The sequence below is a fragment of the Podarcis erhardii genome (genome assembly GCF_964252035.2).
Source record: "Podarcis erhardii genome assembly, chromosome: 11".
NCBI classification, from domain to species: Eukaryota; Metazoa; Chordata; class Lepidosauria; order Squamata; family Lacertidae; genus Podarcis; species Podarcis erhardii.
The window spans coordinates 56357083-56370556 of record NC_138501.1 but is presented as its reverse complement, the minus strand read 5'-3'; the positions used below and the strand labels follow the sequence as shown (position 1 = coordinate 56370556).

General features: G+C 53.9%; 1 protein-coding gene across 2 annotated transcripts in view; it reads left to right on the top strand.

The window, feature by feature from the left end:
- Nucleotides 1-12780, top strand: part of CA9 (carbonic anhydrase 9) — a 48344-nt gene extending 35564 nt beyond the window's left edge. Inside the window, exons 5-14 of one of the 2 annotated variants that reach the window (XM_081880870.1) lie at nt 6147-6239; nt 6416-6482; nt 6948-7105; nt 7390-7531; nt 9964-10044; nt 10263-10328; nt 11163-11186; nt 11339-11374; nt 11658-11751; nt 12127-12780. In XM_081880870.1, coding sequence (XP_081736996.1) covers nt 6147-6239; nt 6416-6482; nt 6948-7105; nt 7390-7531; nt 9964-10044; nt 10263-10328; nt 11163-11186; nt 11339-11374; nt 11658-11751; nt 12127-12196 — 831 coding nt within the window. In that variant the 3' untranslated portion in view covers nt 12197-12780. The remainder of the gene's footprint in view (nt 1-6146; nt 6240-6415; nt 6483-6947; nt 7106-7389; nt 7532-9963; nt 10045-10262; nt 10329-11162; nt 11187-11338; nt 11375-11657; nt 11752-12126) is intronic. The other variant, XM_081880871.1, reaches the window with a different exon arrangement.
- Nucleotides 12781-13474: the final 694 nt, after the last annotated feature.

Sequence of the window (13474 nt, the reverse complement as noted above, 5' to 3'; positions counted from 1 at the left end):
ACTACAAGCCTCTTTTGGGGCGTGTCTTTTTTCTTCACAAAAACACGGGGCTGCCCCCCACTGCTTTGGACTCCCGGATGAATCCCCGCTTCAAGTTGAGGTCTATGAACTCCCTGAGTTCCTGCAGTTCATCTTCAGACATGGAATACAGTTTTCCCGTCGGCAGCGTCGCCCCCGGCAGGAGGTCAATCTTGCAGTCGTATGGTCTGTGGGGGGGTAGCTTGTCCGCCTCCTTCTCACAGAAAACCTCCAAAAAGTCTCTGTACTTGTCGGGTACCGCTTGCAGCATGCCCAAGTGTAACTGTGGCCCATCTTCCGGCCCCTCATCTTCCTGGGTGGGCAGTATGCAGTTTGCTGCGCAGTAGGAGGAGCTGAAAGTCAATTGGCGCTGGTACCATGCTAATGCCGGACTGTGCCGGTCCAGCCAACTCATGCCCAACACTATGGGTGTGTCTGACAGGTGTGTAACATTGAAGCTGATGACTTCGCGGTGGTTTCCAATTCGCATCACCATTGGTGGTGTTTGCTGTAGCACTTGTCCCCCCAGTAGCTCTCTGCCGTCGACTGTCACTACTTTCAGGGGCATCGTGGCAGGCAGGAGCGCTATGCCATGTTGCTTGATGAAATCCACTCCTATAAAGTCTGCATTGCTGCCAGAGTCAATGGTAATGGGGATTTCCATGGTGAGCCCATTGGGAAGCTGGAGCGCTGCGATGAGCTGCACCACTGGTTTGGGTGGGAGGGGGTCTGTGGGCTGTAAGATCCCTGGGGACTGCTTCACTGACTCGTCTGGCTGGGCCCCAGTGCCTATGATTCCAGCCAGACTCCGTCGTTTCCCTGCTGTGGTACATTCTGCTGAACTGCTTCTGTAATCGTCGCTGAGGCTGCAGTGTGCTTGTGCAGCCTCTGGGGACACTCTTTCGCCATGTGCTGAGCACTGTCGCAGATGTAACACTTCCTGTTCCCTCTAGGCTTCGTTTTGACTGCTCCCGGCGTTAGGGCTCCGGCTGCTGACTGAGCCTTGGCACCACCTATCTCCATCGGCTCCTCTCCCCCTCCCAGCGGAGGCGTGGATTGAGCGCGCGCTGTGTCCCTGGGAAAGAAAGGAGGTGCTCTTGCTGGCGCGCGTCCCCAACTCCCTTCGTCTTTGCTCCAGGAACGTTGTTCCAGACGCACCCCAATCGTCAGCGCCCTCTGGACCACCTCTTGAGTGCTTTGGGGTCTCTCCCCCCTTGCGATTTCGTCTTTCACAGCCCCATTCAGCCCCTCCCAAAAAAGGTCCCTGACGGCAGCTGAATTTTTCTCCCATCCCAGCGCGTTGACCAATGCAAAAAAGCGTGCGTGATATTGCCTCACAGTGGCCCTCCCTTGTTTTAATCCATGTATCTCTTTCCTGGCGAGATCTACATCTATCGCTGATAGAAAACAATCGTCCATCGCCTTAAGAAAGGCATCCGCATTTTGGAGGGCTGGGTCCTTATCTCGCCACAGATTACGCAGCCACGCTTTAGCGTCTCCATGAAGATGCGTTAATATGAAGCCTACTTTCTCCCGCTCATCTCTAAAATCCTTCTCCAGCAATTCTAGCACGTAAACCACGTCTGCTCTGAAGTTAGGATACTGCTGCAGATTCCCATCGAAATGAGACACGAGGCTGCCTCCTCTCTTTCCCAGCCCAATTCCCTCTGGTCTGGTTCCTGGCGCCCCCTGTTTAGTCCACATTTCCAACCTGATTTGCAGATCCTTGCAGGCAGTAGCCGCTTCCTCTTCCCTCTTCCTAGATGCAAGAATTTCCGCGTTGAGTTGTGTCACTGCGTTTTGCAGGGCTGTTATGCGTTCTTCGGTAGTCATCTTGTCTTGCTTTCGTGAGCTTGCGAAGCACCAATCTTTGCCCCCCGCTGCGTCCACTCACGCTGCGAGGTTTTTCTTGAGATAGGACTTACTGTCAGGGCTGCCTCTAGGTCCCAGCTCACAGAGGACCAGCGCCAGGCTGATATTATGTACAAAAGTCTTTATTGAAGTATAGTTTCCATTTTAAAGCCAGAGCGTGCAACCCTACGTCTAGACTCTAGATCGGCGAAGTCCTATCTGAATCACTTCCCCTTCCGCACCAGTTTAAGATCCTAGCCCTGCTCCACCTTCTGCGCTGCTCTCTCCTCCTCTGGGTCCTCCTGCCCTCTGGGGCATTGCCCTTCCTGGACTCTTCCGACGCTGAGTCGCTTAGCTCCTCCCCTTGCCTCCGGCGTGCTTTAGGACCCGGTTCCCAATCCTCACTCTCTGCTGTCCCGCGCTCCTGTACATTTGAACTTGCTTCTCGCGCCAACCCAGTGACCTTTCTCCTAACCGTTACACTGCTTCTATCACTGCTTCCCTCTTCCGTGACACTGGCCGGATCTGACCTCCCCTCCGTTGTACGACTCTCCGAGGAAGGCGTGGTCAGCTCTGCCTCGTCTTCTCTCCCTGGTGGGGGAAGTACTGGTCCCGATGCCTGGGACCCTTCCCCCCCACTCTGCTCTGGTGGGGAAGCTGGTCCTGATCTCCAACTACTACTCTGGGAGTCCCTGCTGCCCCCTTGCTCCTGGGGCGTTCCCCTTGGGACCCCCCTACCCCTGGCCACTGGCGCTCCCTTCTGTGAATCTTCCGATTCGCTGGAGAGGCTTATGGAATCCCTCGGACCACTGTCTCCTCCTACACTGCCCTCTGATTCCTCGCCCTCGCTCTCCATCTCCCATCTTCCCTGTGCCTCTGCTCCTGAGCCCCTGACAGGTGGCTTATGAGTAGTTTGAATAAATAAAAACTATGACAGCCCCCCAAAAAGAATCCCCAGTCCTCCTGATCCACAGACATGACAGGAGGGGGTGCTGGTGACCCCTCCCCAGGCCCTTGGCTGATCTGGGGGCCCAAAGGTTGCATCAGCAGTGTCAGGGAAGGGCTTGGCAGTGGAGGGGGCAGCACAGCTGGATTTATAATAATAATAATAATAATAATAATTTATTATTTATACCCCGCCCATCTGGCTGAGTTTCCCCAGCCACTCTGGGCGGCTCCCAATCAGTATTAAAAACAATACAGCATTACATATTAAAAACATCCCTGAACAGGGCTGCCTTAAGATGTCTTCTGAACGCCAGGTAATTCTTTATCTCTTTGACATCTGATGGGAGGGCGTTCCACAGGGCGGGCGCCACTACCGAGAAGGCCCTCTGTCTGGTTCCCTGTAGCCTCACTTCTCGCAATGAGGGAACCGCCAGAAGGCCCTCAGCGCTGGATCTCAGTGTCCGGGCTGAACGATGGGGGTGGAGACGCTCCTTCAGGTATACAGGACCGAGGCCGTTTAGGGCTTTAAAGGTCAGCACCAACACTTTGAATCGTGCTCGGAAACGTACTGGGAGCCAATGCAGATCTCTCAGAACCGGTGTTATGTGGTCCCGGCGGCCACTCCCAGTCACCAGTCTAGCTGCCGCATTCTGGATTAATTGCAGTTTCCGGGTCATCTTCAAAGGTAGCCCCACGTAGAGCGCATTGCAGTAGTCCAAGCGTGAGATAACTAGAGCATGCACCACTCTGGCGAGACAGTCCGCGGGGAGGTAGGGTCTTAGCCTGCGTACCAGGTGGAGCTGGTAGACAGCTGCCCTGGACACAGAGTTAATCTGCGCCTCCATGGACAGCTGTGAGTCCAAAATGACTCCCAGGCTGCGCACCTGGTCCTTCAGGGGCACCGTTACCCCATTCAGGACCAGGGAATCCTCCACACCTGCCCGCCTCCTGTCCCCCAAAAACAGTACTTCTGTCTTGTCAGGATTCAACCTCAATCTGTTAGCCGCCATCCAACCTCCAACCGCCTCCAGGCACTCACACAGGACCTTCACTGCCTTCACTGGTTCTGATTTAAAGGAGAGGTAGAGCTGGGTGTCATCTGCATACTGATGAACACCCAGTCCAAACCCCCTGATGATCTCTCCCAGCGGCTTCATATAGATATTAAAAAGCATGGGGGAGAGGACAGAACCCTGAGGCACCCCACAAGTGAGAGCCCAGGGGTCTGAACACTCACCCCCCACCACCACCCTCTGGACACGGCCCAGGAGGAAGGAGCGGAACCACTGTATAACAGTGCCCCCAGCTCCCAGCCCCTCTAGACGGTCCAGAAGGATGTTATGGTCGATGGTGTCAAAGGCCGCTGAGAGATCCAGCAGAACTAGGAAACAGCTCTCACCTTTGTCCCTAGCCCGCCGGAGATCATCAACCAGCGCGACCAAGGCAGTTTCAGTCCCATGGTGAGGCCTGAATCCCGATTGGAAGGGATCCAAATGGTCCGTTTCCTCCAGGCATGCTTGGAGTTGTTCAGCAACCACCCGCTCAATCACCTTGCCCAAGAATGGCAGATTTGAGACTGGGCGATAGTTGGCCAAATTGGCCGGGTCTAAAGATGTTTTTTTAAGAAGCGGTTTAATGACCGCCTCTTTCAGCGGGTCTGGGAAGGCTCCCTCACAGAGGGAAGCATTCACCACCCCGCAGATCCCATCGCCCAGCCCTTCCCGGCTCGCTTTTATCAGCCAGGATGGGCAAGGATCAAAGAGACAGGTGGTCGGTTTCACTCGTCCAAGCAGCCTGTCCACATCCTCGGAGGTAACAGATTGGAATTGATCCCATGTAACAGGACCAGACAGAACTCTAGCACTCTCCCGCCCTGGCCCTGCTCCCACGGTGGAGTCTACCTCCTTCTGAATCTGAGCGATTTTATCTGCAAAAAACTTTGCAAAAGCATTGCAGGAGATCTTGGGGTCCCTACCAGGCCCCGGTGGTACAGGTGGTTCTGATAGATTGCGAACCACCTGAAAAAGTCTCCTGCTGCTGTTTTCTGCAGATGCAATGGAGGCGGTGAAGAAGGCCCTCTTCGCCGTCGCCATTGCCACTTGGTAGGCTCGACGTTGAGCTCTAACCCGTGTCCGGTCTGATTCAGAATGAGTTTTCCGCCACCGGCGCTCTAGCCGTCTCAACGATTGTTTCATCACCCTCAGCTCCGGGGAAAACCACGGGGCTGTCCGGGCTCCATGCAATCGGAGAGGGCGCTTCGGAGCCAGACAGTCAATAGCCCTGGTTAACTCCGCATTCCAGCGGGCCACCAGGGACATTATGACATTTACAGCCCCGCCCCGCCCCAAAAAATACCTCAGAGGGAAGCTCACCAGTCCAGTCTAATCCATAACAATGAGGGCAGTATCGCAATCGAATAGTATAAAATATTGTATGATGTCATATACTAATGACCATGATGACAGTACAAATAATAATATCAGGTAAGCACAGGTATTTATTTTTAAAAAATAGCAGCCATTAATTTCACTTTTGAATTTATAGGTAATAATAATAATAATAATAATAATAATATTTTTTTAATTTATACCCCGCCCTTCCTGGTTCAGAAACTGGGCTCAGGGCAGCTAACAACAAATTTAAAACACTTAATTGTAATACAACATAGAAGCAGCATAAAATAACAGTATAAAAACATGAATAACAATAAAATTCAAAGTTCAAATATCAATTTGGGGAAAATCCATCCAATAAGCATTAGATAGTCACCAGGGCTAGCTGGCTGAATTAGTCCTACTTGGGCCAGCGAGGAGACCAGGGGAGAATTAGCTGTGGGGTCTCAGAGCAGGTAATCTTCATAAAAGGGGAGGGGGAGGGAAGAGAAGGGAAATAGAAGATCAGGCTGAATTCAAATTAAAGGCCAGGTGGAATAGCTCTGTCTTACAGGCCCGACGGAAGAAGGTTAAATCCTGCAGGGCCCTAGTCTCCTGGGACAGAGCATTCCACCAGGTCGGAGCCATAGATGATTTTGTGTAGACTTTCCAGCTGAAAACTTGCTGAATTCAGCTAATGGTCCATTGAATCTGGCATTCTTTGCCCCAAAGCTGCCAGCTAGATGCCTCTGCATCTCAGGAAGAAATCCTGAAAGTAGGATGGCAATCCCTGGAGGAATATAGGAAAATAAAGTTACCAATATCATAATGCCATTCTACAAACATACTGTGTGAAGTGAAACACTTGGAGTATACTGCCTGACTTCTTGAGCTGCTGGAGAAGGTCCAGATGGGACTTTTGGGGGACTCATGGCTCTTCTCTCTTTCTGCTTCCAGATTCATGTGGTTTATTACAGCTCCCACTTTGACACCATCCAGGAGGCGCTGGTCGAGCCCGGAGGCTTGGCTGTGCTGGCTGCATTTCTGCAGGTGACAGTGGCAGGAAGAGGGGGCAAATGAAGCCGTGCAAGGGGTCTGAGCAGCCCCTCCTGCGCTCTGGGGCAGTGGGAGGGGACTGCGTTGGAGACATCCACAAGCACCAGCTCATGAGAGGTGCAAACACCCCCACTCAGAGCTCTCAAGAGCCCTTTCCACTGCCATTCCAGGTTGGGTCGGATGAAAACGAGCCATATCAGCACATCCTTGAACATCTGAATGATGTCCATGAGGAAGGTAAGAGCAAGGGGTGCTGCAAGGAGCCCATGAGCAGAAGATGCTCATCCAGCCTGTCAGCTCTTGCTGGGCTCCTTTTGCTTTGCCTTGTCTAGGAAATCAAGATTCCTGCAAGACTCTGTGGGTGCAGAGTGGGTGCTGGGCCATGGGGAGTCAGGGCTGCCTCTCCCTCGGCTCCAGCTCCTTTGAGCAGGGGTTCTGCTTTGCATTTGCACTTTTGGGGGGGGCGCACCTTGTGATGTTTTGGGACTGAGATATTTTGGGGCTGGAGCCACTCCCCTAGGAGGAGAGGCCACAATGTTTAGGGTTTGTCCATTTAGGAGAAAGGCCCATGAGGTGTGTTAGATTGTGCATTGTGTTTTCTCACACACACACTTGTTACTGGAACTCTCTGGGGCCGTCTAACAAAGCGGATGTTCTGGGTCCCTTCGCTATGGACCACCCTCCCCTCCTTTCCTTTCCCAGGAGAAGAAACCTGGATTCCTGCCTTTGATGTAGCCAAGCTCCTTCCTGACGACCTCAGTCGCTACTTCCGCTATAATGGCTCACTGACCACTCCACCTTGTTACCAGACGGTGAACTGGACGATCTTTAACCAGACAATTCGGCTGTCCCCAGATCAGGTCTGTCTGGGTGGAGGAACATGCAGAGGGGTTGTCTTGTAGGAAGACGGTTCCCTGCATGTTGCCTTGCTTCTCCATCATAGTGTGTGGTCTGGTGATCCAGCTGGGATTCCTGCATTGCAGGAAGTTGGACTAGATGACCCTGGGGAGTGCTTCCAACCCTACAATTCTATGTTTCTGTGATTTGCTGGACTCCCCTCTACAGTAGGTCTGTCTTTGGATCCTTGGGAGTGTTGTTTTCTGTCGGATGTTTCATCTCAATGACCTGTGCCTTCTCATTTCAGATCTCTGTGCTGGAGGACACCCTTCATGGAGATGAGGACGAGCTGATCCAGGACAACTTCCGCTTGCCTCAGAGTCTGCAGGGCCGGAGTGTCCTGGCCAGCTTCCTGATGCTCCACAGCCCAGAAGGGGCTCAACCGCCTGGTAAGGGAGCCTGTTGTTGGGCTTAGCTGAGAGTTCTGCCTCAGGACAGTCACACCTCCAACCCTGTAGAACAGCAACAAGGCAGCCTGTGGCTCCCTAGAGGGTCTTGGGGCGCAACTCTCATGATTTATGGGCTGGAGTCCAGCAACATCTGGATGGCCGCTGGTTCTCCATCCCCTCTGAAGGAGGGCCAGGGACCAGGGCAGGTGGAGAGCCTCCCCAGAAACACCTCTGCCACCACAGAGTCCGGCCACTTCTCTCTTTGGATGTTTCTTTTTTTAAATAGTATTTATTCAAATTTTAAAGATTACAAAGAGAAACAATAAAAAACAAAAATAAAAATAAAAAACACATAAGAAATACAAACAATTAAAAAAACCCAGATCAAACCTTTACATAGCTTTCTTTCCTTTACTTATTTCCTTGACCTCCTCACACCTCCCTTTTTTGTATTCTAGTTCAGTCAGATGTTTCAGCAAATCCTTTCCAGCTTTGTTTTTATCCTAATAATTTATCTTAATATACTGTAATTCTCGTCTTTCACCAATTAATAAATCAATTTTAACCTAATCCTTTATATCATTTCTGCTAAAACCACATTACTTCGTTCCAACAACCTTCTAACATTCCTTAATTTTGCAATGTTTCTGTAAATAAACTTTAAATTTTTTCCAATCTTCTTCCACCGACTCTTCACCTTGGTCTCGGATTCTGCCAGTCATTTCCGCCAGTTCCATATAGTCCATCACTTTCATCTGCCATTCTTCCCGGGTGGGTAAATCTTGTGTCTTCCACTCTCTTTGGATGTTTCATCCCCTGATGCTCACCAGTATTTATATCTCTCCTTTAGTCTTTGTTTCTAGTAGTGCCCCGCCCCGCCCTCTTTCCTTCTCCTCCTTGTTCTGCTACTTTGTCTTCCCTGTACCAGGAGCAGCTGTATTGCAGGGGTTGGACTAATTGACCCTTGGGGTTCCTTCCAACTCTACCATTCTATGATTCTCAGAGTTTTGAGCAGCCTCTCTCGCCCACTGATTTCTGCCTTGGTCTCGTTCTGGATCAGAGGATCAGTCCCTCCATTCAAGGTGATCTTGAGCAGCCTTGTCTCTTGTGTACTGAGGTCCATGACTCTGGGACAGACACAGCCCTTTCTTCTCCTCTCTTCTCCCTCCCTTGGTCCTTGGCTACTTCCTAGCCTCCTCAGTCCCACCCACAAAAACACACACAGTCTGACCCTGATTCCTCGGGCCGTGGGACAATCTTGTTATCAGGCAAGGCTGTTGATCTGGCTTCCCACTTGCCCTCCTTCCTGGTCTCCCTGAATGGGCTGTTGCGTCACAGGAAGGTTCCACCTCCTAAGCCAAGGTGTGCCTCACCTGGCGGCTAGGCCTGGTCGGGGGGGAGGGGGGGCAGGTGGAGTCCTTTGGAGGAAGAGATAGGATTGTTTGCCAGGCAGTTGCTCAGCAGCCACAGGAGAGTTTTGGGCTCCGCCATCTCCACCTGGCATGGACGTCACTTGAGGGCATCTGTGGCTTTGCTGGGGAGATACCAGACGGAGCCTGAATCTTCGGTGCCAGGGAGGACCTTACTGCCACTGGACAGGTGAAAGGGCTCTTAATATTAGACAGCAGCACCAAGCTTGGGTAGGAAACCTTTGATGGAGCTGAGCAAAGCCCAGGACCATTCCTTTGCCTGCCTGCCCACCCAGAGCCGCCAATCCCAGGAAAGCTGTGCAGAACAATGGCCCCCTCCCAAAGACAACCATTGATATGCATGGCACTTGGTACCTATGGGGGCAGTTTCAGGCAATCTGAATGGTTGGATGATGGTTAGCTCAGTTGGTGAGAGCCTGGCGCTAGTAAAATCAAGGTTGCAAGTTCTTTGAGCTCTGCCTTGCAGAGGGTTAGACTAGATGACCCTTGTGGTCCCATCCAACTCTACAATTCTATGCATCTATGATTCAGACCGTTATGGGGAAACCAAAGTGTCTGTCATGGGATGTGCGTTGCTGTTGCAAGTTCTGCTCAGGGAGAGCAGTACCCTCCCCTACTTTTCCCACCAAATGACAAATCCAGCAACGCTCCCTGGCGGTGCAGCTGTGGCAACTCCCTTGCCCTCCTCTTGGAGGCTGTGAAGTTGGGCCACAGGCCTGCAGATTCCCTGGGATGAGGTGGTTGCCCCAGGGACATAGGAAGCAGAGGGTCACAGGGTCAGATCCCTGGACCATCATGCTCCGAGAGACTTTCTGCCAGCCCTTTCTGTAAATGCCACCATTAGAGATTGCAAGGCAGCAGCTCCACCACTGGGCCATGCCCCCCCCCCCCGGCCCAAGGGGTCTCGCTATGGGGCTCCGTCTTTGCCTGCTGCCTTGAGTGAACACAAGGACCAAAAGCGCAAAACAAACACTGACCAGCTCCTTGTGCTTGATCCTGCAGGTGAGGGGGGATCTCCAAGGGCCCCGGATCCTTATGGTCCTGCAGAGGAAGGCGGGGGCGACAGTGCAGGATCTGAAGCAGGTAAGGCCTTGGGCTGCCCCCAAAATGAGGGGGGCCTGGCGGGGAGGTCTGGCTGGCAGCTCTGCTTCTGGGCTTCCTCTGGGGTGGAGGCCAGAGGGGGAGACATTCCCCCGCCTTGATACTCCAGTTGGCAGGGCAAAAGCAGCTGTGGGTGAGGAAGGGCAGCCCTGGGGGGCTTCCCTGGAGGGGCAGGTCTGACGCTCTTGGCCTCCTTGCAGGCGGAGGGCAGCCCCACACCCCAGATGGTGCCTCAGGGAGAGACCCTGAACCAGCCTCTGGAGAAGGTATGGCTCTCTGGCTGGTGGCTGGGCTTCCTCTCTCACCAGGCTCCTTTCCTTCTCTGCTCCCTCCCCAAATCCCTGCTCTTCATGCCGGGTTGGCCACTGCCGCCGCCCCCTGATGCTTGTCTGGGCTCTCCTTTGGCTGTGGTGCCCAGGGAGCTAAACTCTGGGCTGAGCTGCAACCTATAGGCTGTGGGCCTGATGTGGGGCTGGGTGGTGTGTTACATAACCCCCTCTCCTGCTCCCCAACCTGCTGCCTCCCTTCTTTCTCTTGCTCCTATTCTTTGGGGAACAGTCAAACCATTCCTCTTCCTGCCAAAGAAGATGTGAATGAACCCCTCAAAAGTTCTGCCACTGCCTCAGCACCACCCAGAGTTTGGGGGGGCAGTGGGGTCCTTGTGAAGCTCCCTCTGTGGCTACACAGTTGCTGTGGCTTTTGTGTGGTTGCTGCTGGGAAATCTTCCATGGTGGGCACATGTGAAAATTGGGAGGGGAGGAATTCACATCTTCTCTCTTCCCCCCACCAATCAATCAATCAATCAATCAATCAAAGCTCTACCTATTTTTTGGCACCAGGCTCCTCCCTCCCCTTTTACCTGGGCATTTGGTTCTGAAACTTAAGGGTTTTAAGTGCTGTTACGCCATTTCGTGTGGCAGGTGACGCCTTTCACTGGAGCTTTTGGGGTTTTTACTGTTCTGCAGGCTTGTTCTTGTTGGGTTTGGTGTCTAGAATCTGCTGTAAGCTTCTGTGAGACATTTTTGTGAGCAAAGCGCCTAATAAATATAAAAGAAAACAACCACAGCTCCTCCTACAATTCACTGTCTTGTGTGTTTTAGGTCAGAGTCCAGCCACAAGTTCAGGTAAGAGCAGAACTAAGGGCTGGTGTCTCCCCTCCTCCATCTTCACACCCCCCCCAACCTGAGACATTGATCCCTGGTTAGTAGCTCGGGAGAGGAGCCCCCCAGCTGCCCCTCCCTGGAGTCTGACTCCCATTTTTCTGCTTTGCTTCCAGGTGCTGACCAGCAGGTGGGCTCCTCCCTTCAGACAGGTATGTGCCCCATCCCTTGCTCCACCTGGGCACTATAGCTTGTGACCTCACTGCCTTCTTGCTGGGGGGTCTGGGGCAAGAGCTCTTCTCCACCAGTTTCCCTGCGGGCTTTGTGGTTCACACTGCCATCCTTTATGTGCGGGTCACGGCTCCCTACATGCAAGCCTGGAAGGTGCCTCAGAAGGGCTCCCCCCCCCCAGCCCAGTTTCTCCAGCCACTGCCCTCAAGGCCTCGCTTGGCTACCTTCCCCAGGACAAACCAACAGGTTGCTCTCTTTCCACAGGGGACGTGTTGGCCGCCATATTTGCAGCTCTCTTTGGCATCACTGCTCTGGCCTTCTTCCTCTATGTCCGGAAGCACCAGGCCCAGAACCGCAGGTAAGAGGGGAGGGGCATTGCAAGCCCCTGGAGCTGAAGGCACAAAGCCCAGCAGAGGCTCCTTCAGGGCAGCTCCTGGATCTGGGGCTTCTGCCTAGGACCCCCTTCTGGGAGGGGTGCCACGAGAGCCCACATGGCTGGGGGGGCCCCGTGCCTCCCCGGTGCTCTTTCTCAGCCTCTCTCCCCTCTCCCGCTTCTCAGGGAGGGTCCCCAGAGCTGCTCTCTTTCCTGCCTCTGTCTCTGGCCTGCCCCAGTGGAAGGACAGTCTGAGGCACAAAGGGGTCCAGTGGAGACCTGGCTGCTGGGGAGAGGGGGAAGAACTCTGTCCTAAACTAAATGTGCCTCTACTTGCCTCCCACTCCCCCCCCCCTGCAGACGGGATTCTCAGCCCATCAAGTCCAGCATCATCTACACAGCAGCCACCACGGAGGAGAATGCAGCCTAGAAGGAAGCCCTGGCAGCTTCTCTCCCCCTGCCTCTCACGACTCCCTCGGCCACGTCTGAACACCTCCCTGCCCCCACCCCACAAGGCACCCAGCCCCACGGTGTCCCCACAGCCTTGGCCCTGGCACTTGCCCCCCTGACCGAGCATAAGCATGCAGGAAGGAGCCTCGGAGACCAGCACAGGGACCTCGGCAAGGGCAAGGGCTCCTGGGGGAAGCAGTGGCAAGCCCCCTCTCCCTTCTCCCACAGTCCCGGGCAGCAGCGGCTGGATCTGGCCCACCAGAGGGGGCTCTGCTCTGCTGGGTCAGGCCCAAGGCTTCTTGATCCCAGCCTCCTGTTGCCCCCTGTGGCTACCCAAGGGCCTTGTGCAGGACGTCCCTGCGGTGGGAGACTCTCCCTGCGGCTGCTCTCAGGAGTCCAGGGGCCTCTCCTTCCATGGGGAGCCCACAGCCAGCATGCCCTGTGGCCACAGAGGGCCCCCTCCTCCTGCCTGCCTTGGTCCAGTCTGCCTTCCAAGGCACCCAGGTGGCTTACTGACACTGCGTCTAGTGGGAGCGATGTCTAGCCTTGGAAAAGGAGCCCTTCTGGTTGGTTCTGAATGGAAGACTGGGACCGAGCGCCAGATGAAACCCATCTCTCCATTCCCACCTTGCTAGGGAGGCAACTTGGGCCTGCTGCTCTGAGCCATTGCAGGGCAGGGCCAGGTGGGCATCTTGGCTGATGAAGGGATGCCCAGCCTGGGAGACGTCCTCCAGCCGACACACAGTAGAAGTGAGTGGGGCAGAGACAGGCGTCGGGTGGGCAGGCGCTAAAGGTTCTGCTGTGCACAAGAAGCGCCCCTGGAGTATTTCAGCTGCAAGAGCAACAGGAGCAGCTCCCTCTCTTGCTCTCACACTCACAATCTGATTCACGGCTTCATTTCTGTTGCTTGAGGCACCTTTCTTTTCTCATCCCGAAAACGTTTTTACTGGGTTTTACTGGCAATGTTACAACCAGGAGAAAGATGTACGGGGATGAGATGGAAGAGAAACGTAGCATTTCCGCACTTTCCTTTGGTCTCCTCTTCCTCTTCCCCTTTGTTTCCCGTTTCCGTTCCTTTCCTGTGGTTTCCTTGCCCACCAGCACTCTGGTCTGCCTGGATGGGATGGAAGCCTGGCTGGGCGTGGACTTCGCTGCGGCAGCTGCTGGGTCACAAAGGCCGCACACAGAGCATTTGTTGTGAACTGAGACCCTCTTGCACCCCACCCCCTTTTGACAAGAACCCACAATGGAACCAGGC